Source organism: Anguilla anguilla, chromosome 10 (genome assembly GCF_013347855.1).
Source record: "Anguilla anguilla isolate fAngAng1 chromosome 10, fAngAng1.pri, whole genome shotgun sequence".
Taxonomy (NCBI): Eukaryota; Metazoa; Chordata; class Actinopteri; order Anguilliformes; family Anguillidae; genus Anguilla; species Anguilla anguilla.
The window spans coordinates 32,577,675-32,605,431 of record NC_049210.1 but is presented as its reverse complement, the minus strand read 5'-3'; the positions used below and the strand labels follow the sequence as shown (position 1 = coordinate 32,605,431).

The 27,757-nt window shown below is 43.5% G+C and overlaps 1 protein-coding gene across 2 annotated transcripts in view; it reads left to right on the top strand.

The window, feature by feature from the left end:
* The window catches only part of LOC118206716 (protein unc-13 homolog B-like), a 163,222-nt gene that overhangs the window by 10,342 nt on the left and 125,123 nt on the right, over positions 1 to 27,757 (top strand). For both annotated transcript variants that reach the window (XM_035379733.1, XM_035379732.1), the window contains exon 2: positions 11,524 to 11,553. In XM_035379733.1, the coding sequence (XP_035235624.1) occupies positions 11,524 to 11,553 (30 nt within the window). The remainder of the gene's footprint in view (positions 1 to 11,523; positions 11,554 to 27,757) is intronic.

The window sequence follows — 27,757 nt, the reverse complement described above, 5'->3', positions numbered from 1 at the left end:
CTTTGTAACTATTTCCTGGATAGTTAAGCTCGGCACGTTTTTGTTAGGTGGAGGAAAAACAATTTTAATGATGACTACTGTACAGATATTCTGAAGCTCAGAGTGGGTTTCGAACCTCATTAAAACCCATCAAATGGAGTGCGCTTTTGTGTGTTCGCTTCTTACTGTCTAGAGTTTCGTTTCATTATCCCGTGCTAAAATATAGTCACTGTGACAGAGCGGCTGTCTAATCGTCTCCCTTCCTCAGTTTGCTGTTGAAAGGACGCCGCAGATCTGAAGCGTGTTGTGTTTCCCTACGGGTCCGCAATTAGTTTAGCTGATTGGTTTGATGTTTGTTTGCTGTCCGTTTCACCAACTGTTCAGTGTGAACCGCAGTGTTGGGTCAAATATTCAAATGCCAGTCCAGATATAATGGTTTCCGTCACTCACAGTGGGCATTGTGCTCACCTTGTCTTGTAAACAGTATTAGTCTGACCCCCAGAACAATTCTTGTTTTGTATTGTGAATTTGTAACAGGCGGCAGTGTCACCCAGGTGCAGTCTGAGGTAATATTTTATGGTTTTCACCAGCAGAGCTGGTAGCTCTGGATCTTTTGGTGCAGGCTGTCTGAATTAAATGGGGAGCTTTTGCAGGTGGTGAATTTTTGTGATCTAATCCTCAAGATTCTGAGGAAATTGGATTTTCTGGTGGCTGATATAATCCCCAGATGGGAACATTTTTCTTTTATTTTTTGTTGTTGTGCTGTTGCTTAATTAGTAGGTCAGAATGGCTAACTGAATTTTCTGTGGACCCACATGTGGATGTGTCCCTATGTTAGCCCCAGTGTAGCATGGGAGCTATCCATGGTTCTGAAATCAGGGTTGGCAGATTCTTTCCCCTCCCTGTTGTGTGTGTGTAGTAGGGTTTTTTGGTGGAGGTGTGGCTGTGGATGTATGGAGCTGACGGTGGATTTGAAGATGGGGAGACAGGCAGTAAGAGAGCTGGACTCTGCCCCCTCACCCCCTCTAACACACCGACAATGTCCCAGGACTGTCAAATTATTATTATTATTATTATTATTAGTTACAGTAGTAGTTGTAGTACTTGTTGTACTTGTAGAAGTAGTAGTAGTTTTTATTTGTTTGATTTGCATTAATTATGTGTCTTTAGTGATGATGGAGAACCAATCTATTTAGATACTACTACTACTACAACGGTACTACGATTGCATAGGGATTTTATAATGTTCACAGGAATTGCATATGTAGGTGAAATGTCACTTGTAGTAATGAGCTCCATCCCCTTAACAAAGGTCTCGTCCACCTGAAAATGCAGGTAGGACCACAGCGCCACCTGCCCTCAGCCACAGGCACAATGCCTAGCGTGCGGAGGTGAGAAAATGAGACAGAGCCGTCTGAATATGTTTATTGAAACGTCTGAATAATATGTTTATTAAAAAACACAAATGAGGAAATGAGTGTGCCGAGCATAGCCTTTCGCTCTCCTCCACGGCGCTGGGAGGGCGTCCGCAGCGCTGCCTGCTTGGAGTGTCGTCTCTCCCCGCCTGCGGTAATGAGCCGCTAATTAAGAGAAGAGCGGAACTGGCCGGAACCAGCCCGTCTTTGATGAGCAACGCTGACCTGCTACTCCCTTCCAGCCCCCCTGAGCCCTGTCTGGAGGGGGGGGTCCCAACCGTCCTGTTGGATGGAGTGTGCCTCAGGTGCTCACCCCCACCCCCACCCCCACCACCTATTCAGCCTGTTAGAAGACCGTCTTAATTAGTTCCTCGATAAGGGCAGCCAGTGACTCCACGTGGGGCTGCTTATATATTTATTTATTTAGCAGGTCTCTGTGTCGTTTCTACATCATTTCCCATTGGCGGGCTTTCGTGTAAGGAAGTGCACAGACTTGACATCGTCGAATGAGGGAGTGTTAGGCAGGAGAGCCCAGACCTGATTGGTCATGGCTCTCTGTGGCAATTAGTAGTCTTTCCTCCAGCCTGACATCATCCTGCTTTTATAATAATAATAATAATAATAATAATAATAATAATCATAATAATTTTCTCCAATCATATTTGTTTGTCCCTCTCGATGCTGCAGTGGCCTCAGTTTCATATCTCGGTGACATCATCCCCTTTTATATTCCATGAGAGCTCTGTTCTTTTTTTGGTTTTGTATTTCATGAGAAGAGCGCTGTTTTTTGGGGCAATAAATGCATCATAAAAATAAAAGCGTAAATTGGATGGGGTGCTGGAATGTAGGGCAGTGTAATACCCCCCACCCCCCCCACCCCCCACACCCACCCACCCACCCTACCCCATTCTATTTGGCTCTCTTAGAGGATAAAAATAGAGCATCATCTTCTGTTACTAACCTCACTGGCTCCCCGTGGTACCTTTGCAGTGGTGTTGACTAATCTCTGGCCACAGCCATGTCCACAAACAAAAACAAGCAAACGACAGAGCCTCAGGACGGCTTCAACATCACCTTTCATCATGTGACAGTTTGAAATGCCCAGATATCGACGTGTCTGTACCTGTCTTTTCATCTGTCCTTTTCTCTGACAGTTCCTCTCTGTCTCTCTTTACTCTGTCTCTCTGTCTGTGTCTTTATCAGTCTGCATCTTCTCTGTCTACATCTTTCAGTCTATGTATGTATATCTCTTCATGAATCTATACATCCATTTTGGTCTTCTGTCTGTCATCTTGCTGTCTTTGAAATAAGTTTGCGCCTATAGTTGCATAATGGATAATTGCAGTTTTGTTTCACTGTACTGCTGGTTAAGTGCATAATAGCTGAGCAGGACAGAGCAGATTGGAGCTGTCAAAAAAGCCTGTGCTGATTTTCATTATGCTTATGCTAATCTTGATCGCTCAAGTGTTCATTTTCTTAAGAGCTCATTTGTGTCATTCCTGGTGATAAAAAAAGTCTCTTTTGGAAGTCTCGTCTGATGGTAGCAAAGTTTTTTGGGAAACATTTTAAAATGCACATTCTCTTAATTTATATACACTATTTGTACATTCTAATCGCAATCATTTAAGTACATTTTAATTGTGTTAAATTGTTGCTGACTGTGATATGTGAGAAAGATATTAGTTTAAGGCCTGAATTTAATCAATATTTGTCCTCAGTCCCATGATTAAATGCAATGGTTGATTTCATTCTGCACAGACAGAGTTTATTGAGTTTAGTAACAACCGAAATGAATTAGTCCAAATATAATGAAAACCTGAAATTTAACTGAAAGTTCACGGCAAATGTTAATTTTTGAGGCCATATTGTGTTTTTCTTATTTCATTTGCAGTAATACTGCTTCCTGTCAACTAGCTAGACATGAGGTATTGACTCATCTGTTTCACTTCACTTAATCCTTGTTCATTTATATTTTAAAGCCAAAGTCAAATGAGTTATTTAGAGAAAAAATGAATGTAGTGTAAAAAAAAAAAAAACAATCTGCAAAAAATCAATGGCTGTCTACCTTTCGGGTCTAGCTAGTGTGAGATAGCTGACACATGCTGAACCAGTGCTGGCTGGTGATTGCTTCATTTTCAGCCGTTTCCTTGCACTGCGATGACATCATCTGCGGGAGATCCAAGACTTCCTGGTCCTCATCCACATAGTTTCATTGGAGCCATTGATTGTATGGAGAAGTCGACACACCTGTGTCCATGTGCCAACCAACTGCTCCAAAACCCCTTCGGGGCTCTCTGTCGCCATGGCAAGGAGCAGACTCTACAACTTTAAGAGGCTCTAATAAGCAAATATGATTGTTAAAAAAAAATTTTTTAGGTTGCCCCTTTGAGGAATTTCACTGTTTTCTGAAGGGTTGAAGTATTGAAATGAGGCGTTAACCCAGGTTTGAAAGTGACACGAGATCCCAAGGGAGTCGATCGCCTGGGAACCACTCAAAAGGGGTGGGGCCACAGAGAGTGGATCCCGCAGTACTGATCCTCTGTCAGCCCTCATTAGGCAGTGGCCACCGGGGGGGGGGGGGGGGCTGCCAGCCGCACGGAGGCCGCTCCCGCGTCGCTTACAGCATTAGGGCCCGGATTATCCCGCGGGAAGTCCTCAATCTTCTCCGCGTGACCTCTGATCACCCACGGTGGCTCCCATCAGCCCCTGCAATGCCGGCTCTGACATTTTGGCGCGCGTTCCTTTACACGGTGCTCGCCCCTCGTTCGTTGGCTGGGTGGATTTGTGTTTGGTCATGACACAAATTGCTGTCCTTAGGCTCAGAGACAGAGAGAATGAAAGAAAGAGGAAGAGAAAGTCAGAAACACAGAAAGAAGGAGACTAGATCAGAGTGAGATGTGAGAAGAAAGGTAGAGACAGACAGCAAGTGAGAGAGACAGAGACGGGGAGAGAGAGAGAGAGCAAAATTGGAAGCAATCTCTGCTGGTCCTACCATTCCTCCATCCCATGTGCTCTGTGCTCTTTGCTGTGTGCTCTGTGTCCTGTGTCCTGTGCTGCGCTCTGTGCCCAGTGCCCTGCTGTGTGCCCTGCTCTGTGCTCTTTACTGTGTGCTCTGTGCCTTGTGTCCTGTGTCCTGTGCCCTGTGCTCTGGTCCCCGTTCCCTGTGTCCTATGTGCTGTTTCCTGTCCCTGCTTTGTGCTCCCTGCTGTGTGCTCTGCTTGTTCCCTGTGCCCTGTGCCCTCTGCCGTGCTCTGTCCTGTGCCTTGTGCCCTGTACCCTGCACACTGTGCTCTGTACCCTGTGGTCCCTGAACAGAACTGGAGTTTGGAAAGGGCACTCAGAGAAAGCCCTCATTCCCCCAAATGATGATTCTTACTCTATTATTTACCACCCTCACACTGCTATAAATATCACAGAGCTGAGCTGGAAAAGCCTGTTCTCTGGGAAGCCAGGTGGGAGCAGATCTAATCTGGATATAATTATTTGCTTTGCAGACCTCCCCATCCGGGATGAGCAAATTCACATTTCTGTTTATACAGCTGGGTATTTATCGAAGCAATTTGGGTGAATCCCTCGCTCAAGGCCCACCCGTGACTCGAACCTGTAGCGTGCTTAAAGCTCAGATCTTTCACCTGTAGGTTTACCCAGAATGCACTCCCCCCTCCTTTTTCTTCATTTCCTGTATGTGTGTGTGTTGGATGATTAGTCTATTTCAGCATCTTTGGTTCCTCTTCTGCTCAATTCAGTCTCATTAAAAGATATTTGATTTCAGCAGGTACAGATTGCACCTTTGGTTTAAGACGTCGGATTCTCTTTATTGTGGAAGAGTGAAAGGGTCTGCAATTTTGGCTGACAAATAACTGTGCATTGCATTTACAGAGGAACAGCCTGCATTGGTGCATTGTTTGTGGTTCTTCTGATGCCAAAAATAACATTTCCAGGGGTATGTAAATGGGACAGCTGCAACTACAGACCAGCTGTGTGGGCTTCCCTCTTTTCCCCCTGCCCCCATGTAAAGAGAGGGGGGGGGGGAAGCTTCAGCTGACAGTGCCAATTGGGCATGGGAAGGCCAGAACTCAAAAAATAAATGAAAACTCCACTGTCTTATTCACAGAATGGCTCAGATGCAGACTCCACCGGGAAGCCTATATAGCACCCAGACCAAGTGCCAGAGAAATAAAAAAGGACTCCCTGAATACTCCTTAGAAGGGCTCTGTCAGCAGCAGTGATACACTCTTACCAGGGTACTCCAGTCTTCGACTGAAAAGAGCTTCTGAAAAACCTGCAGGGTTGTAAAAGGAACGTGATTGAAAGGGAGATGGAGAGAAGGAGAAAGGGAGAGAGGGAGAGAAGGACAGGAGAGGTAGAAGGGGATGTGGGTGGGTAGGGAGGGAGACATGCTTTGAAAGTGGGGTCAGGAGTGAACAATGAAGCTAGGAGACAGTGGCAGATGGAGAGGCTGAAAAAGAGACAACAACAATGAAGGAAATTTAAGGTGCCAAAGAAAGGCCAAGTGTGTTTATAGCGCACATTACCCATAATGCACCTGCACTAGGACAGGCAACCTGTAGGCTTACACACATAATCTATAACTGCATTTGTCTTCTCTGGGTATTGTGAACCCTGTTCCTGAACATAAAGCACTACTTTCTAGTACACAATAATGTCACCTGCACCAAATAATTTCCATTTATTACATCATACTGCTCATGCTGCAGTGGAACAGTGTTTGATCACAGACCTCGAGTTTGTTCTTGATTGGCACAGAACACGGTTTCTGGTGGCTGTTTGAGACGATTAGTTAAAGGCTTTGACTCACTTGATTCTCCTGCTAATAAGCTAGGGATGGCTGAATGGGGTGCCTGAAAGCAATTTGCTTGAATGTGGCTGACTCCGCTAACTTCGCTAGTTTGTTGACATTTTGGGATAAACTCGGGACTTTTGGTTTCAGGAAGCAAGTTCACAATTTGGCCAGACTTATTGCTGGGTCTTAAACCCAAACCTGCAAGACTGCAAGTTTATGCTTAAGTTAGCTGTATGACATGAACATGGCCTATAAGCCACATGGAGGAATCACACACACACCAACAGCCGAAATGATTGTGAGGTTCTGGTCGATGAATGAGCCATCATTGTAAGAAGAGAATTTAGAAGGGGACAAGTTTTTTTTTAGAGACTGGCAAGATCCTTCAAAGCAATGGTAACTGACCATGTTCCGGGAGATCTACCATCCAGTAGGTTTTCATTTTTTGACAATAATTTTGCACACCTGATTGCACTAAGTAGCAGCTCAATCCTGATCTCTAGCCATTGACTGAGGTGTGCGTTGTTAGGGTTGGAGTGAAAACCTACAGGACAGTAGATCTCCAAGAACAGAGGTTCGTTACCACTGCTTTAAGTCACTTGTATGATTATCTTTATGAGCGCTACTGAGTTAGTCGTACCTCCAGTAAATAATAGCTGCACGCATTTGCCAGCTTGGAGTGAAGCGAGCCCAAACAGTGATTCACACACCTTATTGAGCTCTGCTTCCTCACATTGGTACATTTTTATATGCAGTTGGCGATGCTGAATATATAATAATAAGCTTTATTTGTTCATTTGTTTCATACATAAAATGTAATGCAAAGTACTTTATATTTGAGGACAAGAATAAAAGCTACATAAAACCAACGAACAGGATAGAGAATTACACAATACAATAGTAAAATGTGGAAATGAAAACAAGGTAGAGACAAAACTTCAATAAACACAATGAGAAATAGGCTACCATTAAAGCCAAAGAAATAAAAATATAAGTAAAGCCACAGTATAGCGTACCGAGTAACCAGGAAAGTGTACATTGCATTCCAAAGGCATATCAGTATGTTCATCAGATTTCCTGGCCATGTAAGGGTGAGCAGTATTAAGTAAGGTTTCTATGCAGGTGACGATATAATTTGCAAGCGGGTTTCGCAATGGTATTATTTACATAATCACTAATAAATAAATGTTTTTATAGTGTTTCAAAATGTTCTGTGAGTTTAACCACTAACCTGGCCATTTACCAGTTCAAAATGTACAATTTGAATAAAGAGGCTATGTCTGCAATATATTTTTATATTTATCTTTGACCTACTGCCAGCTCCTTTTGTAGCTGTTGCCACGTGCTAAAAAATTATATAATTTGATGTTTCAGAGTGGTGACATTATCTGAAAGAAAGTGAAAGTGTCAAACAATTATCTGCCAGGATTCCTCTCTCATTTTGGCTGCTCTAGCTATGTTAGTTAGGATTTCTGTCTCTTGATGAGTTCTTGATCTTAAGAATATGGTAAAGAAATATGCCCTCTCCAGTGTTGCCATAATCTCCAACCTCATAACAAAAAAAAAAAAAAAAACATAGGTTACATTATGAGAGGTTGAAAAATATTGCTTTTGTCAATTTTTGATGTGTTAAGTGATCTCGCTAAGCACCATCTCCCTTTGTTTCTCTATAAGGAGTGTGATCCTGTTTTCGGTGTGCGATTGATCTCCCCTTTATAGAAGAGTGGGACGAATCAATCCTAGATTAACTAATGAAATTCTAATTCACGTTCTGAAATGTAGTAAACCCGAATTTAATCAGTGACCTAATTTGATAAAGTATTCATCAAATTATCTGGGATTGTTTAAGTGATTAACGTGAAACAGGGCCCTGATCAATATAATAGACTGAAGGTCTTTGCTGGGCAAACATTGATGCCGGATGTACGTTTGTGTGTTTTTTCTCCCTCTGTAATGAGGAGGAATCTTATCCTTGATCTTATTCTTGAGGGATTATGTAGGGGGTCTGAACTGCTGCAGGATGAACTAATCACCTCCCTGCTGTCCTGAGGCCTGGCTTTGGGCCAACCGGAGCACTGGGCCCCTCTGGGCTCCTTCCAGCTGGGCACATGGAGGCTGCGATGAGCCAATTACAGCTCACCTGCTTCACTGTTCACTGAGACTGTATGCATGCTTACCTGCGTGCATGTGAGTATGTATGCATGCATGTGGGCATGTTAGTGTGTGCACATGCATGCATGTGTGCATGTGAGTGTGCGTGCATGTGTGCATGCTTGCTGCATGTGAGTGTGTGTGTATTGGTGCATATGTGCATGTGAGTGTGTCCACATGTTTGCATGTGTACATGTGAGTGTGTGTGCATGCATGCATGTTTCCCTGCATGCCCACTGTTTGTGTGTATGTGTGCGTGCATTTTGCATGCTTGTATGTGAGTATGTGCTAGTATGCATGCTGGTATGTGCTAGTGTGTGCACTTGTATACATGTTGTACATGTGAGTTTGTGTGTGAGTATGCATGCATGTGTGCATGTGTGTGCTTGTGCATGTATGTGTGCATGCACATGTGTGCCCCTGTATGTATTCTTGCATATGTACATATGCAGACCTGCATGTGAATGCACATTCAAGCCACGAGAGGGATTTGCATTGTCATCTTAATTAAGGTTTCACAGATCCCCCCCTCCCCCAACACCCCTACCATCACTGACCTGCCTGAGCTGACCTCCTTATCTTGTCCCAGGCCTGGTATTGGATGTTACTGAAGGGAGTGGCTGGTGCTTTAACAAAGAACTCAGTTTCCACATGTTGACACAAGATTCCTCATTTCAGCATCTGACTTCAGCTCAGCTTGTATCAGCCCTCAGTCACCAAATTGCTGTGAGAGTAACCAGTCCGCTCCGCTTGAAGTGGAAAATAGATTAAAACTTTTGTCCTGTGAATCGCCTTGTTAGTGATGGCACAACGAGCTTATGTTTTAAAATATACCATCCGATGTGTATGGCTGAATATGCACTGAAGGTATTCTGATGAAATATTTTGGCTGATTCAATCCTAACAAGTGAAATTTTAATTCAAGTTCTGAAACGTAGTAAACCCTAATTTAATCAATGACATAATTTTATCAGATATGCATCAAATTATCTGAGGTTGTTTAAACAATGTACGTGAAACAGGGCCGTGATCAAACAAATCTTTTGGCTGTGAGCCTTATTCATCAAGCAGTGTGCCACATGGCCATATTGTATTGCGTGGATACACTACCCCATCCTAAAAAGTGGAGATGATCTTTTATTATTTGATGTAATCTCATACAAGTAGAACTTGTCAAACTGCGAAGGGAATAAACTCTGACTTTTCTGAGTGCTAAGGAATTGATACGGACCTTGAGTGTCCTCTGGATGGAGAGCCTAATGGTGGACAAGGTTCTCTCCTGCCGTGATGTTTGCGATCTAACCATTTCCGCTTTGAAGTTCACTTTAAGCTCTTAAAAACTTTTCTCTTTTTTTTGGGGATGAGAGAGAGGCCAATTTTCCACTCAAAAATATGTCAGCTGTTCAATTCTCTTTGTAAATTGTAGTCCTGCTGTCCTGAAAATAGGGTTTATAGCTCTCATTATAATGTGCACGATGGAACCTGAGTCAGAGATGGTAGAATACTAGACATAAAAGGCTACATCAAGACTCTGTTTGGTTTATAGATTGGATAAACAAGACAGTGAAATTCAGAATTTAACGGAAAAGAAAAGTGAGTAAAGGGATTTGACAAAACTGTCATGGACTGCAGCTGAACAGATCCATAATTATTCTTGTAGGCATACACATAAAGTTATGCCTGTCCACATGAAGTTATCCTTTGCCAACAGGATTTGGGTATTTGTTTCCTCTCTAGGCATTGCAATAGCTAAAAACTTCTCTTTGCAAACTGGTGACATTTTACTTTATAATTAAATAAAGCAACTTTTAATGAGACTTTATTTGCTTATTTTATTCCCTGTTGTGGATGTAATATTGACAATAATTTCTTATAGTAATGAGATGTGTTTCAGACAAGCAGAGCCACAATCGACGGCAGTTCCAAACTATGTATGTACCTGCATGCGTGTGTATGTGTGTGTGTGTGTGTGTGTGTGTGTGTGTGCATGTTTGTGTGTGTGTGAGCCTGTGCACACATGGACCACTGAAACAAACATGGATATGTCTGTATTTGCACACTCATGTTTAATTCACTGGTCTATAGAAAAGACCTTTTTCTTGAAGCGTGCATGTGTGTCTATCAGCTATCAGTACAGCAGTGTCATCTTTTGATTTGCTTATTCTCTGGTCTTCCAAGGGCCTTCTTGGTGCTGATAAATCATCACTGACACAGACCCCTAACCTATCGGGGCTATAAATTACAGTAACATGGAGCAATCACTCTATTAATACAGCACGCCTCTGTACTTTTTAAAGTTGAGTGATTGACAGTCTGGGCAATCTTTGGCTATGCTAGCGAGGGTCTGACTGGTGATTGACGGAACGAGAGCACTGGCGAATCATATAATTCCACGGTCTCTGACTGGCGGCTGGAACTCTGACCGTAGAATTGCTTCTCTGAATGAACCTCAGGCTGTGTGTCCGGCATGTGGCAGAAAAAGGACACTTCAGCTGCTCCCAGTCTTTCAGAGAGCTTATTCATGCTCTGTTACGCATCCCCTATTGAAATACTGCCTTGCTTGTTTCGAATCATAGAGAAACGGCATCTACAGCTGGGCTACCCAATCCTGTTCCTGGAGATCTGTCATCCTGTAGGTTTTCACTACAACCCTAATTTGACATGCTCAATTTTACTAATTAGCAGCTCAATGAGATCTCTTGGTGATGAATGAGGTGAGGTTTGTTAGGGTTGGAGTGAAAACCTACAGGACGTTAGATCTCCAGGAACAGGGTTGGGCAGCCCTGATCTATAGTGTAGCTAGGACCTTGTGACTTTGACAGTCTGATGTGGACATCTTTAGAAAGTGCGTAATATACAGTAAATTATGTATCTTTATCTCATGGTCCATCTCAGCCCCTCTCATTTCCACCAGTGTGTCCCGAGTACCACAGTTTTTGGAAGCGCTGATTTATTGTCAGCAATCGGGCAGTGCTGGACCAAGAAGGCGACTCTATCCACAGCAATCAGAGTGCTCGTTCAGTCCTGCTTTTTCAGGGTGATGCGTTTTTTCTACCTGGGGAATAAAACTGATATAGCTACAGCAAAAAAAAAAAGTATTTCTGTCTGTCTGTCTGCATGTAGTGACCATGCTCAAAATGGCTGACCTTGTCTCCTTTTCTCTTTCCCTTTCAGTGAAGAAGGCCAAACTCCTTGGACCTCCAGGTAAGGTGAAAGCAGTTACACTTCTCTGGAACCTTCACCTGAAACAAAGAACGTCTGAGTCTGTATCCTGGGGCATTAAAAGTTGATGACATGCTGTGTTCTGAATAAAGGTTAATGCTGAGTGGTACTGGTTCAGTACTTCGTTGGGAGACTTCCTGGGAAAACCAGGCGGTTGCCAGTAGCGACGCTTGCGGAAGGGGGCGGGCAGTACGAGTTGTCCTTTCTACTGTTCCCATCAGGCAAAACGAAAATTTCCTTGTGTCCTCCTCTGCACCTTCAGTGGCCTTTGGGGCGTCTACAAGCAGAAAATCTAATCAGCCCTCATCTGCGAACGCGCCGAGCACTGTATGAGTCTTAATTAGCTGAGCGGGGGCCGGGCGTGTTGGGAGGGTTGCTCGGCTCAGTCCTTTAGCATTTACGGTGGAAACCTTTTTTACTCTCGGTGCATGCTGGGGGATCGTTGTGAGGAATGTGAGTGTAGGCGTAAGCTCTTCTCTGCTCTGGAAGCCTTGAACAAGAGCCGGGAGAACACGGCCGCGGCACTACAAATCTCACAGAGACCAAACGAGTGCCTGCGTCTCGTGGCTCGTATTGGAGTCAATGCCAGTATTACATTACATTACGTTACAGGCATTTAGCAGACGCTCTTATCCAGAGCGACTTACACAACTTTTACAGAGCATTTTTACAGACTATCCATGCATACAGCTGGAAGCAATGCAGGTTAAGTACCTTGCTCAAGGGTACAACGGCCTACCCGGGAATCAAACCTATGACCTTTCGGTTACAAGCCCAGTTCCTTACCCACTGTGCTACACTGCCGCCAATATAAAGCACATCAGAGAGGATGGTGTTTGTCTGGGCAGAGAAAGGCAGGTGAGTTCTGGAGGGAAGGGTAGGGAAGTGGCGAGGGTGGTGGGTGATAGTTTCTAGCCTCAGGGGAGCTCTTACAGTGAGAAGTGGTTTCGCCGGCTCCCGCTGTTGAGTTTCAGCCCCCCAGAGTTTCGTCGTTAGACCACAGAGCTGGCCACACACTGGCCCTATTGTCACACCTGACAATCCCGCCCCTGTGTGTGTTTGCCCTGGCCCAAGAAAGGCTTCTCACTTGTGTGTACCTGGCTCTCTCCCCCCCTGCTGGTTTCACCATCCTGACTGCTCCGGCACCTGTTTGTTTTTTTTTCTTCTGGAAACTGGAGCTAATGTTTGCGCAAGGAGACAAGCGCCCGTGTGTTCCCAGCTCTAAGCATTTGTGTTGGCTTCCCGGATTCTTGGTCTTGTGTTTCTGTGTGCGGTTCAGTTCTGTTTGTACTGTGGCCTTGCAGATCGGAGAGATAAACTGATCTGTCCACTCCCAACAGTCTGGTCTCCTCTTCAGTCAGTAAAATAATTAAACAAGTCAAAATGGTGTGTGTGTGTGTGTGTGTGTGTGTGGAGAGAGGGGGGTGCTCCAGATGGATGCAAAATCTCTCCAGAAACTGGAAGAAATTCCCAGAACGAAACGGAACGCTACATCCTGCCACCGGTTCTGTGAGTTTAATAAACCTCTCGAATCCTGTGGTATAATCAGACGAGAGTAGAACAGCTTCCCTGAGCCCCCCACCCCCCAAACCCACCCACCCATCCACCCGCCCGTCCGCCGTCAAAAAGAGCCGACTTTCGCGAATCAGCCGCTCGGGACCCCTCCAGAGACTGAAGAGCCTTATTAGGCTCGGTCGCTGAATAGAAGCACGTGCGGCGTTCCACCGCTCACGGAACAGATCAATCGCTTTCCGCGGCGCCCCTTCCCCGGCGGGTACGGCACTGCTGTTCCTCCCGCGGTGGCGGAAATGCCCGCCTAAATTGATGGCTGCCATAGGTCTATGAAACGCACAGAAGTGGCGGGCTGCTCTCCTAATGGGGAACTGCAGATGTGGAACCACCACTTGGGCAGAGAGCAAATGAAATCCTTTAGTTATTTATTTATATATGTTCTTTTGTCTAGCCACCTGCAAACCTCCAATTACAAACTGGGAGTGCTTTTGACAGTTCGATTTGTGGACTTATTGTGTGTGTGTGTGTGTGTGTCTGATGTGTGTGCATGTGAGTGTGTGTGTGTGTGTGTGTGTGTGTGCATGTGAATGTGTGTGTGTGTGTGTGTGTGCATGTGTGCATTTGTGTGTGTGTGTATTGTGCATATGTGTGTGTGTGTGTGGTGCATATGTGTGTATGTGTGCGTGTGTGGAGTGGGGGTGGGTGGGACAAGATTCTCTCCCCCTTACATGAGAGGAAAAAAGCTATCAGAAAAAAGACAAGTTGTCATTTACAGTTAGCAGGTGTTCCTTTGTCTGAGCTGTTCTATTGATTCTCATCCTCCCTCCCCCTCCGGTTCATTTTATTTTACAGATTTCTCCCAACCCCCCTCCCCCCTGGTTTACTTACCCAGAGAAAATTGCAGGTAGCTGTATGTACGCAGCCTGGAGTGAACGAGGGGCCAAGATGATGGCTTCTGCGATGTCCTTCGTGTTTACAGTCTTCCTTTAGAATCTTCCTTCTTCCTTCTTCCTTCTTCCTTCTTCTGTGGTGATATCCCCCAGCCAAAAGTTACGCCACTTTGCCCCACCTGGCCTGGACTGATTGTTGCCTTAATCCCTCGCGGTCGTTGGCTTTGGCATTGGGTGACTTGGCCACCAACCACCAGGTCATGAAGGTTCATAACCCAGTAACTACTGTATGTGTACAAAAAAAAATCTCATTCAGTGTTTTTAGTTAAGACGAGGCCAAATTATTCATATTTTTCAGCATGTTGCTTCATCAGTGCAATGCCCTTATATGCTGATGACAGTCTTATACAGTAGTTTGTGGTCGTAACTCTTGCCATCGCTCCGCTGCTTGGTACAAACCAGAAGAGCAATGGGTGCTCCCTTTTTATTGGTGTGCATTTTATCATCAGCTCTTAACCCCCAATCTACTTTCTCAGGGCAATGCTAATTCATTGGCTTTTTTATTTTTAGAATGTCTGTGCTTTTAGATACCTGAGAACAGAACTACTGTTTCAAGGGGAAGGCAGATTCTTTTAAGATTTACTCCTACAGTCCACATATTAATTTTTTATTTTATTGCTGGATTTTTATAAATGCATGCATTGTAGAAGCACGTACATTGTGTATAAATAACATATGAACAAAAATATGCCTACTGCTATTAGTATTCTGTCACTTGTGGGAGGTGTGTGGACTGTATAAAGATCTACATCTTCCTCATTTTTGACGTATGTGAGCAATGTTATTTTTTTCTATTATTAGTGTTTATTGATGATCAGAAGGCCAATAGTAAGCCTATGCCAGGCTACATTTAGCACCTGGACTGCCAAGTAGCAGACCTGATTTAGAAAATGCTAATCAGATTTCTCTCTCTCTCTCTAAGGATCATGGTGGCTTACCTTTTTTTTGGTACTTTTTTTGGTAACACATCTGCGATGCAGGAAACTTTTATGTTTTATACAGAATTAATCATCTGTTCTAGGTTGTGTGTAGTGATGAATGTACTGACCTGAACTCAATAAGTATATCTATTTTGTCCCAGTTTAAAAAGAAAGTAAACTAGTTTATTGGAATAGCGGGCCATCACTGTAACATTTTCCCCCTTGAAGCTATGCAGTGGTCCCGACGCGTTTATTCTCCCAGGTGGGCCTGAGACCCATGTGGGTCTGCAAGATAAGAGCATTCAGAGCCGGTGTGTTAATGAAATGATTTGACTGGATGTGGGTTCACCCAGTTTGCTGTACGTAATGCATGTAGTGGCTGTTTGTATGCTGTGGGGTGCCACGGTCCGCTGTCTAACGTAGGAATTGAACCCATAACCCAGGGGGGGCTACGGTGTCTGTGGGGTTTTGTGTTTTCCTTTCGATCAGCTCCCAATTAAGGCCTTGAGAACAAGATGTGTGGACTGCTTAGCCAATCAATGATTTCAAATGAAACGCTTGTGCTGAGAACACCCCAAAAACCAGCAGACACCGCGGCCCTCCAGGACTGGAGTTTGACACCTGCGCTGTAACGATTCAGGTCTGATTTTCTGGGAAGGCATTCAAACAAACGGGCCTCTATTTAGGAGGGGCTTTGTAAACCCTTGGACAGAGCAGTGAAGGGTCGAAGGCCCTGTCACTCAAATCACAGCCCTCAAGGTCCAAGAACTGCTGGTTTTCCTCCCTCCCTTTGCCCGGGAATCAGGTGTGAATACAGTCCGGCCAATCTGCACTAATTGTTTAGATAATTATTTGAGGGAAAAGAAAAACAAGGACCAGGTTTGTATTTGAGTGTCCATAGTCTTAGACTCTTTTCACAGTTATTCATTTAGACCAGTGGTACTCAGCCGTGGGCCTGGAGTTTAGTTTAGTTTATTTGACAAAATTAAAACACATGTATCAAAAGACTTGCATGTGAAGAAATTGTCAAGGATAACACGAAAAAGTCCTGAACTTATTTCCATCGTGGTCTTGATGTTCTATCAGCCATAGCAAGATAATATCAGGCTTCAAAAGAACAACGCGACATACAAAGATTCTTACTACAGTCTAAAATACATGATCATACTATATCTACTATTTACATCGCATACAATTTACGCCCATTTTACTGCACAGTGCTATATAAACAAAATGAGCCTAATACAAATATTAAGCCAGCCACTTATATGGGGGTATTTTCCAACAGCTTATCAGAAGGGTTCAGAGGGCTTAAAATCAGTGCCTGATTCAGACCCAGGAAACCAATTGAAGTGAGTTATTTGTGTAATCAGCTGCTTTAATTAATGAATTAATTAAGTGCTGAGTACTGGACCAGTGATTTCGCCGCTGGGTTTTGCTAGAGCAGGTGTGTCCAATCGTATCCGAAATGAGCCTGTGTGAGTGCAGGTTTTTTTTTGTTTCAGCCCAGCACTCAGACAGCTGATTCTACTTGATCAAGGTCTCGATTGAAAACCATGATTAGTTAATTAGCTGAATCAGGTGTTGTAGTGCTGGGCTTAAAAAAAAAAAGAAATCCTGCATCCACATTGGCCCTTTTCAGATAAGATTGGATGCCCCTGCTCTAGAGATTGACAAGACCATTATGGTCAAACGACAAGGGATCCTAAAAGCACCAGAGAACAGGAACACTGAAGTGAATGGAGGTCAAAGCTGATCAGACTCAGACGCCACACAAGGGGATGCAGTAAGAGATATTAAGCAACACAAAATACATGAAATATGAGCAACACGGCAGCGCTGTAGAATTGACCAATAATAATAGTCTAAAGCTAACAGCCGTGCATGGGGATTGCATAAGGGCGAGACCTGTTAGGGCCTGTTACGTGTGTGACGCTCTACAAACACGCTTGGCCAATCGCTTGTGGCTGTGTTATAGAGTGCGAAAACAGAGGGCGTCTGAACGGATCCTCCGGATCATCCCTCATTCTGTTCAGTCTGTGTTTATGCCGGACGACCTTTGACCCCCACGGGGAATTCTGCACACAGTGATGAATGACTGGAGCCGCGAGCCCAGGCCTGGTTGCAGGCGCATTCGCGGCTAATGTGAATCGCGTGAACGCGATCCTCTCTAAGTAGGTGAGCGAGGCAATCTGGGTTTTTTTTCCAAAAATGGGACGTGCCTTTCCTTGCTCGAATTCGCAGGCCGACGCTTAAATAAAGATGTGGAGAAGTGGAAGCGTGGCCTGGTGACGGGCGGACCGGGCTCAGCCGTGACAGCTGGTTTCCGTGTTATTAATGAGGGATGTGGACTGAATCCACCTTCATTAAACCCAGCTGTCAGAGTCCCAGCACCCGCTCTTCCTCCAATCACCTGTCTGCTCTGGGGGAAGGGGGGGGTGGGCTACCAGGTCCAATTCCTGAAAAGCAACATTTCCTGTACTATAGGAAATAAATGAACCCATCTACGGTTTTATACCATTTTCAGATAAATGGGGATAGAAAAGAATGCCACAGTTGGCAACCGATATATTTGCAAATTTAAATACTGATACGAGCTGTGGATCATTTATTTGTAACAGGGTTGCCATGTTTCAGCATGTTTCTGCAAGTGTACAGCACTGGCATAATTGAGGGCACTGCCTTGGTGTTTGAGGGCTGCTCTGGTGCTGTTGGGTTTGAGAATTCACATTTGTCCTTAAAGGGATATTCACTTCGGTATGAAACAAGTCATTTTGTGGAGCTTACCCCATTGTATTTGAATGGCGTGAATACTTGCAAAATCAGATGCCCTTGTTGACCGTTAACGGTAGTGCTGTTCCTCTCAGTTTTCCAGTTCCCATTCACTCCTGTTCATTTTCGCGACCTCGCAGAAATGAATCATTTTAGAACACAGGCTAACTACAGAGGATAATAGGTCGATAAAAGAAAGTACTAACGTCATAAGGTCAGAGATTTTTTGAGCTGATAAGCTGTTTTTAGCTTTAGGTTAGCTATGAACATAGAAACTATTTTAAGATTGGCTACTGTGTTGAAATGCATCAAGCCATAGTTCGCTTTTTGGCTGGACCGCAACAGCGGGGCCAACCCTACAAACGCGAATGTCTGTGGCTGAGTGACTGAGTGATGAAGTTACACCATTGGTCGGCTGAGTTATGAAGTTAAACCATTGGTTGGCAGGATCACGTGTGTTAGGTCCAGCCATATACTAGGTTTTAACCTGGTCTTGTTTTGAATGTACGTGCCCATATGAATACATTATCGTGCTCAAGGACACATTGCTTAGTTAAAATAACAAAACATTTTGACTTATTTTTCTTTTAGAAGAAAATAAAGCACCGAAAATACACCAGACATTAAAAAAAACCAAACAAAAAAGAAACCTTATGACGTTAGTACTCTCTTTTATTGACCTATTATCCTTCGTAGTTAGTTTGTGCTTTAAAACAATTAATTTCAGCAATGTCGCGAAAATTAATGGGAATGGATGGGAACTGGAAAACCAGGTGGACTGGTGTGAAAAACAAGGACATCGACATACAATGGAGTAAGCTCCACAAAATTACTTGTGCTATAACACAGTGAAATATGCCTTTTACATGACACTTAAGCAAGTAATTATTATTTCCTCCATACTGGTGGGTAAAACTGGATCCAAGCAATGTTTTACAGAAGGACTTTCCCTGCGTTCAAAGGATAATCAGGGCCTACTCATTGTGGAAATACCACACACTGGAAAAAAAATGTTTTTCAAATCGTCTAAAGCTGAAATGAACAAGACTGCTATTACTGCACTCACAGGTTTCTGTCAGAAATCCCGATTCTGCCTAACAGTCTGACGCCAGCGAAATTGGGGCATTTAGACTCATTGTTACAGCTGAGAAGCTTTACAATGCTGTAGATTAGCATTGGAGCGGTACCGGGCCTGTCTTCTACACTGACAGAAGCGGCATTTTATCCACTTACAGAGCCCGGTCTCCTCTGCATCGCTGATTTATGTAATTGCATGTGTGGTTGCATCCTGTTTCAGCGCTTGGATGGGCCCCACGGTCCGGTATCTAGTGTTGCCGGGGGAAGTCGGGGTTCCAGTCATATCACAGCATCTCATTGCTCCTTAGCGACCCTTGCCGGTTGATTTGTTGCCCCCCAATCCACCTGTTGGGCGGAATATAAAGCGTCTGACTCGTGTCTGTGCGAGTATGACTCATGAAGAGCGGTGTGGTAAGAAGCAGCCGCCCACGTCTATCGGAGGAGAGCAGGCATTCCAAGAAAAGGGGCAAAAAAAAAAAACATTTAAAAAATGCAGGTGGGCTATTTTGCACATTGTGGTGAGGAACGTTTTTTTATGGTTGAATTGTGCCAATGCAGGGAAAGTGTACAAGGCAGTCTAAAAGCGGCTTGTAGCAGGGCTATTCACTTCTACCTTTGGAAAGCCGTAGGATGTGCCTGCCGGGTTTTGCTGTTACGCAGCACTTAATTGGTCAATTAAAGCAGCTGATTACACAGTTAGCTCACCTCACCCGGTTTCATGGTTCTGAATTAGTTGCTGATTTTACTGTGAGGGAAAAAAAACTAGCATGGTTTAGGGACCTGGATTATAAATACATATAAATTGTAAATCCAAATCCCCAACCCTTATATCAATCTGAAACAAATGCTAATGCACAATTGCTGAATAAATAGTCCATCAGGACTCTCCCAGCTGAAGAACCTCTTTGTAAACAACCACTATCATTGAGGGCAGCATGCTTCTCTCTGTCCTAATGTCCCGATATTTTCTGGTTCACTGGTTCCACTCATGCTGCTAAGTATTTCAGTGAGTGACAATTCATAGAAATGTGCTTTTGAATGAAAAACAAGATTGGTTTGTGCCAGTGTAATGGGCAGATGCCATTGTTTTACCCTCAATTTGGGGAAGTGTCACTTGGCTGGGCACGCTCGTGTGTACGGACCCGTCCTAAACTGCATCGGCCCGTCTCCTCATCCTAATGAGAGAGGGAGAGTTCTGTCCAGGCTTTTTTTTTTTTTTTTAAAGAACATTGCAAAGCTTCAGTACCATGAAAAAAGATTTTTCAAAAAGGCAATGAGAGAGAGGAGAAGAGTGAAAGCTAGCAATGGAAGAAATGGAAAAGATTAAAGTTGTTCCAAAGAGAAACCGGAAGAAGGAGAAATTTTTGCAAAGCAATAAGGGCTGTTAATTGGATGCTTAACTGACATTTTATTGATCAATCATTTAATTCTTAATTGACTTATTTGACCAATCATTTATTGATTAATTAAATGATTAGTAGATTGACCGATGATTTAGCAATTGATAATTGACCTATTTGATTCATCATTCTTTTAATTGGCTTTGAATAAACATTGTTTGATTGAGGGAATCATTTATCGATTGCTTAATTTATTTTTTGATTAATTGGCCATTTGTTGATTGTGTAAACTGAATGAGTGACTACTTGATTGCTTATTGATTTATTACATGTGCTTAAACGTTGCTCAAAAATTCAAGCAAATGCAGAAAACAGTGCCCTCGTATAAATGCACTCAGGTGGAACTTTCAAAGTTTCAATAAAACTTTATTAGATTTTTTTCTTTTAGGTACATTTTAATGAACTGTCCTCTCTGAGTTCATTTCCATTTTAAATACTGTATCTGGCAGTTCCAATCTCTCTGTCAAGCAGGTATCTATTAAATTCTATGCAAAACACCTCATGTTCTGGCTGCCATTCTCTTACATCACTGATATTCTTGAAGGTGACAAACAGTGTAATTATCATGAACTGGCTAATTATGTGCATATAGAAAAGGAAGCACACACACACATACTCACACATGCAGATTCACACACACACACGCTCACAGGCATGACAAGACCAGGCTTGAATGCAGTGTTCAGCACTATCTAATCTGTAGGTAATCAGAGCACTAGATACAATTTAGTTATGGCGATCATTGTATGATCTGTTCTCATCATTGTGTCATGTTATGTAAATGCACGCACACACACACTTGCGCACACACATGCACAAGCACTCACAAAAGAGTGGATGCAAGCACACGCACATGCATGCACACAAGCACGCGCACACACTCACGCAAATGCGCACATACACACATACAAACACAGGTTTGCACACACAAACACACAGAGCTCCAGTACAGGTTGTCTGCATCGCTGAAGGCTGCCAGTACACGGATGTGTTTTTCCTGTCGTCTGCCTCCCTGCCTGTTACTCAGCCGCTGGCCCGGTGTCTAACACCTGCTCGGTTAGCTTCGCCCTCCACGGCCCCCGGCCCCTCCAGTCCATCAGGGCCCGGCAGGGCTCCCAGCATGCCACAGACAGATGGGCTCTTATTGCAGTCCACCCTGCAATGATTCGCACAGACAGGTCACAATGTGTGAAGGCAAACAGGAAGTGGAAATTGGTACCTTTCTTTTCAATACTTGCTATCTGGTGAGCTGTCTAGATCACACTGAAGTTGTTTTCTTGTATTTGAATCATGGGCCCACACTGGTTCTGGTGAATTTATTCATTTATTTTTTCTGCCATACTCTTCTGAAAGGGAAAATTTCCTCTCTTACCCCAGTCCACATGTACGTGCACGCACGCACACACACACAGCTCTGCACTGTTTGAACACCAGTGGCAGAAATCAACAGGTCTCCATCCATGCAATATTCATAAAGAAGCACAATGTGAAATGTCAGTTGGCTAACTTACTGTGTTATGGCTTATTTACTGGAGAAATTCAAATGGTCAATAATGAATGAAGGTTGAGACCCTAGGAGGAACACACACACACAAGGCATTCCACCCCACATTGAAAACTTTAGATGAGAGTATTACAGTTGCCCTGATTTATGAAATTTTAAGCCTATGGTTTTTGAGCATTGCATTACATGCGGTTGAGGACATCGCTGCATATCTCCTGGATAAACAGACCAGACTCCTAACCATTACCAAAATGTTTTCCTCAAACGGAAGACGTAAGTAAACCGATCCTAGAGTGAAGACTATCACAGCTGATTTTTGGACCTGGCCATTCAGCACTGTGATGATCCCGGCTGCACTATACCATGAAGTGCTTCTGCTGCCCCACATAACCACTTTTCAGGAGTATTTTTCAATAAATTTTAATGTTTCATATTAGACTGTGGCAGAGGGACTGACAACAAAGAACGGTGACCTTCAGTTTCAGCTAAATTATTGAGTTTGTCATTTAAAATGACATTTAATGACATTTTTAATAGACCATTATTGCTTTGACACTGGTAAATTTTGACTGTGCAGGTCCAGGTAGGGAAATTATTTGAGAAGGCTGTGACTAGGTGGGGAAGTGGCCTTCATGTCAGAACCAATAGGTAGGACCACCAGTTTGTCTCCCCTTGTTTTCTCGCATGGTACTTTGGTTCTGCCAACTAGAGGTTGCAATTGCTTTTTTTTTCAAGCTCCTTCTCAAACAATTATGCCACTAACACCACCTCAATAATCTGAGTTGATAAAGTAATTGGCACTAATTAAGTACAGATGATGATTGACAGCGATGTTTACAAGTGACACTCACATGTTAAATTCAGTTTGATTACTTACTACCGTGGACATGCTGCACTATTTTGATGTTCTAAAGGGGCATGATAGGTTTTGTAAGAAGCAGTGGGAAATGCCCACATTAAAAAATGAGAGCAGTTAAATAGCATTTAACGTGCACAAGACAGTTAAATAAATAAAAAATGAATTCTTGATTCAACTAATTAACTAATCATAGTGCTCAATCAAGACTTTAAGCAGAATCAGGTGTCCTAGTGCTTGGCTAAAATGAAAACCTGTCCAGACAATGGCCGTTTTCAGATAATATAGGACGTGAGTCTGTTGGTTTTTGTTTTTTCCTTAAGATCAGCAAGTGATTCAGTCCCAAGATACCAGGTGACCTGAATTAACTGGTAATGAACTGATTTAACGGATCAGTTGCAGTGCTACTCAAGTGCTGAGTAAAAACAAAATCCAGCAGACCCTGCGGCACTCCAGGACCAGGTGAGAAGACCGCTGGGTCATGCTTTTCATAGCGTTTAAACTTGCATACATGCTCACTATCCTTCCCGACTTTGCCCATATTAGATCAGCTAATTGCTTTTTAAAATATCTCATTTAGAAAGTAAAATGTATGATTCGTCACTTGACTGTGCCATTGGAGTGCATATTGCATGGATACTCAAATCTGGACCTTGAATCCAAATCCAGCCCTGGTTTCTTTTCCCCCTTGGTAATTAACGAAGCAATTAGTGCTACTGATTGGCCATGCTCTATTCACACCTGACTTCCAGGTAAAGGGAGGGTGGAAAACCAGCAGTTCTTGGACCTCGAGGGCCGTGATTTGAGTAACAGGGACCTATAGGGACCCCTGGAGGATGGCCAGTGAAATACGAGTTTAAATTCCTGGAGGTTACATGGTGGAGACAAAGTGGTGACCCTACCAATAGGGTATATTTTAATGGAAGTCTTGCCTCTCCATGTTCTCTCCAGTCTTGAATGCCCAATGGTACACAACTGATTAAGGAGGGCATACACAAGTGTGCACAGTCCTCCACAGCACATTATGTCACCAGCTACTTATTTTCATACTGCAGCCCATAAGCCAAGCTTACACAGACATGACTCCAAGGAAGATGCTTCACGTGTGGACAGCAGGCAATTGTCGACCAGCGGGGGTCACTAGAGAGCAATGAGGATCCCGGCCAACTAAATCCTGCCTGACCTTGGGTGGCTCCAGCTTCTGTATTCAAAGAGAAAACATCATATAATAACATCATTTGACAATGTAATTTACTTGGGCAATATTGTATAACCATAACTCCTATATTTATTATTTCATTATTTAGTGAAAATGTCCTATTGTTCAGAGGATATGTAATTGACACGCTTCCCCACATGTTGTCCTACCACCCCTGGCTGTTCTTACCTGTTCATTTAACACCCCACAGGGACCATTTATAAGGGCATCTGATCAAATGTACATCATACTGTATCTCACAGCATTATCACCCTCCTGGGACCTTTTCCTATATTGTGATGGATGTGTTTGTGTGTGTGTGTGTGTGTGTGTGTGTGTGTTTGTGAGACCTGTGGAGAAATTCGGGCCTGTGATCGATGGCTGGAAGTTTTTCGGTCAGGAAATCGGATCAGGCGGAAAGCTCGGAGGTCTTCCTTAGAAGCTGTTCCCTGGCCTGATGGAAACAGTGGGCTCAGTTCGAGTCAGGCCCCACACCACAGGGTACCTTACTCACGTGGATGATTATGAAAATATATTGGAATAAAATGCATTATCAAGATCTTGCAACGCTTCATAATATATTGTATATTATATAATGTATTCCCTGTGTGTAAGGGCCTGTTTGTTCTCTAACCCTCATGCTTGAACAGCATTGCTTGACTCGGTCCTGTATGCTGGGTGGCACAATGTACATTAAATCTGATAGCAATTATGGGATTGGATCCCAGGGGTCTAGCCTTGATGCAGTACTACACACTCTCTTGTTTGTTGGTGAGTTGCCAGCTGTATTTACTGTCTAGCTTGTAGCTAAATGGTGTGGGCTGAATAGCCTGTTCTCATTATTTGTTCTTTTTTTCTCATTGATTAAAAAGCCTGGCACCACTAAAAAGGAGTATGAAGGAAACACAGCCCGTTTTTTTGGCAGCAAACTTGTGGCATGGGTAAAGCCCGCAACAAGTTTGAACAAACTTTTTACCGATCTCTGCATTACACATATTTACAATGGCTTCAGGCACTCGTAGCACAGGTGCAAACAGTGGAGGTCTGGAACGGCATTGATGGGTTGTGTATGGAGGGAGTAAAGGGCCTTCTGCCCTGTCCGCTGGCTCACGGAACCGAAACGCACAGTTCCCGTCTCTCTCTCCCCCCCCCCCCCCCCCCCCTCTCACGGCTCAGCTACCACTAATTTCCTCTGTGGGATAATCAGGCTTTGGAATGGGAAGTCCAATGGAGGTGACCTGGTTGAGATGCTCCATTAGGAGCCTACCTGGTCAGGAGATTGCTTCTGTCACTCAGAAAGGGAGGGGGGGGGGTGTACCTCTTTTTTTCTCTTTCCCCCTCCCTGTGCTCTAACCTGACATTCTAGCCAATGATGTAACAGTGCAGTAGACCATCCTGAAGCAATAATGCTTTTTTTTTGGTTTTTTTTTTTTTTTTCATTTTTTGAAAGGCCTATTTACAAATGGGACAGAGGTCTAATTTTCATGGACGTACTCTGCACCGGCAGACTGGGTTGGTGGGTGTGGGTAAACTTGCAGAACTTATTTGGGGAATGCAAGGATCGGGGAATCACATACATTTTTGAGCTTTGAATTTTGCTGGGTGTAAATTTGTTTTGGCTTTAATTAAAAACTGAATGATACCATTGCTGTCGTGTATTTATTAGCCTAACACATGAGTAGATATAAAAATCCCTTTATTCCTGCATGAGTCAATTAACCAGACTGGTATTTATTAAGTAATCATAATTATGCTTCTAATCGTTGTTCTTCTGAGAAGTGCAGGGCTCTTCTAAGAATCCTGGGAAATAATGACCTAAAATATTAAACACTATCTCAGGTAATGGATTTGTGTGTTAATCCGTGATCTTTTGGACACAATTAAAAATATTTAAAAAACCTTTTCACTTAAGTGTTCATTGCTAATTTGAGAATTTTTCATTGCTTGGCAGCGGCTTGAACTTTTCTTTAAACTTCAAAGTTTAATGTCTGCTTCTGCAGGTTGCCCATTAATGTCTGCTTCTGAAGGTTGCCCATTCGTTTATTCCGCGTTCCATCTCCATGTAGGAAAAATCTCTCCCTGATGTAATAGAGTGAAGAATCTGTAGCAATTTTGTTGAACAGATGTGATGAAAGCTCTACGGGGAGCATTCTTGAGTCAAGCAGTACTTTCAGCTGTTATCAACAGGCTGAGAGGTGAAGCGGTGCACTGAAGACAGCCCAGCTCAATTTAGAGGTGGACACCTTTCCATCTGCTTTCAGTCCTGCTGTGGGACAGGGTCAAGGGTCAAGTGTCAGGCTTGGGAGAAGTTTCTCGTTGAAGAAAGGTGTGGGCTGGAGAACACAACTCAGACCGTTTCTCTTTTGAGTCACTTTTCAGATCACATTGTTGTATTTCCCCAGATAATTTGTTACCTCTTTCCTAATGCTTATCTCTTGTTACTATAGTTGCGTTTATCTTTTACTGTTGGTGTTTTGTTGTTTTTGGAAATACACTGGAAAAACTCAAGCTGCAGGAAAGTTATCCAAAAATGTGTGTTCACTTAGACAAGTTACAAGTGCGCCTTTAGTATGTAATTTTTAGTGGGAGAAGGAGACCGTGGCAGTAATGACTGTGTTTTCTTAGAGAGTGGGAGAGTGGTGCAGTAATCACAGTGTTTCTCAGGAGTGGGTGAACACTGTGATCGTGACTGTGTTCTGACCACAGATCTGTTCAGCTAATGCAGGGGGACCATGTAGACCTGCCAGCCTGGAAGGTAGTCTTGCGGAAAAAATCTGCAAACCCCAAAGTGCCAAAATCACTAGGAGGAGAGAACCAAAAACCAAGAGCCGGCAAGAGCAGTTTAGTTCAGTTCTTTGGAATAGTATCAGCATGCTGGTGTGTGTGTCTGTGTTTGTGTGTGTTTGTGTTTGTTTGTGTCTGTTTGTGTGTGTGTGTGTAGTGGGATGGCAATGTGCTATAGTGGTCTGGCAGCGGAACTCGCAAATAGCATGTTGCTGGACTGAATCCCTGTTAAGACTTTTCCTGCAAGACATTTGAGCCAAGCACCTGACATGGATTGCATTAGTAAATATCCAGCTGTATCAATAGCTGCTGTACAAATAATTAGCCTAAGCTAAATATAAGCATCTACAGATAAGGGTGTTTGCTGACCAAACAGACAATGTAAAGTGACGGACTACACAGCCCAGCTGTAACACTCGTGTTTCTTAGCTTTCTCTTTGTGCCCATCTCTTTACGTTGGCGTTTTAATGGTTTGCACGCTGTGCATGTCACCAATGAATTCATTCAATGTTTAACTCCCCTTCAGTCAAATGAACGCTGTGGAAAACCCCACCAGGAGGACTCTGTGAGTGAAAGATAGTAGCACTATTGTGCGTGTGCAGGAAGCTGTATGAAACAATGCTTTGTGCTACAGGAATGACAAGGAGAGGACATATTCATGTTTTACAGTAATAAGTGGCGATTCTGTTCCCCTCTCACCAAGCTGGATTTGGCATTTAACTTTGGTTTTCAATTACCCCCGCGTGCACAGTGCCTGGCTTGTGACATGATATTTAACACATTCTTCACCTCGCAAATTGCTTTTGTTCTCCCTCGCCATGTATAAAATCAGACTTAAGGGACATTTCACTTTCTGGATTTAAAAAAAAAAAAAAAAAATTCTACAGTTTTAGTGGATGTTCTTGATTGGCCCCTGACAGTTTTGTGTGCTATAAAGGCTATTTGTGATGCTTGGGAAAGTTTGTGATGACCTGTAGGCCTGGTGGGTATTTAGGGGGTTTGTAGTCTAAAACCAGAAAATACACTCCAAGTTACATAGCTGCTTGTGCAGTGCTTCATGGCCATGCTTAGACACAAGAGGACAGGAGACATGAGCGGGAAGCTATGCTTCTTTTCGTTCTACAAATGGCCTTTTCTGTATCTTGGCTGTCGACTGTATCAATAATACTGTGCATTTCTTAATTTTTTTGTGTGTTCCTGTTCCTGTATTCCA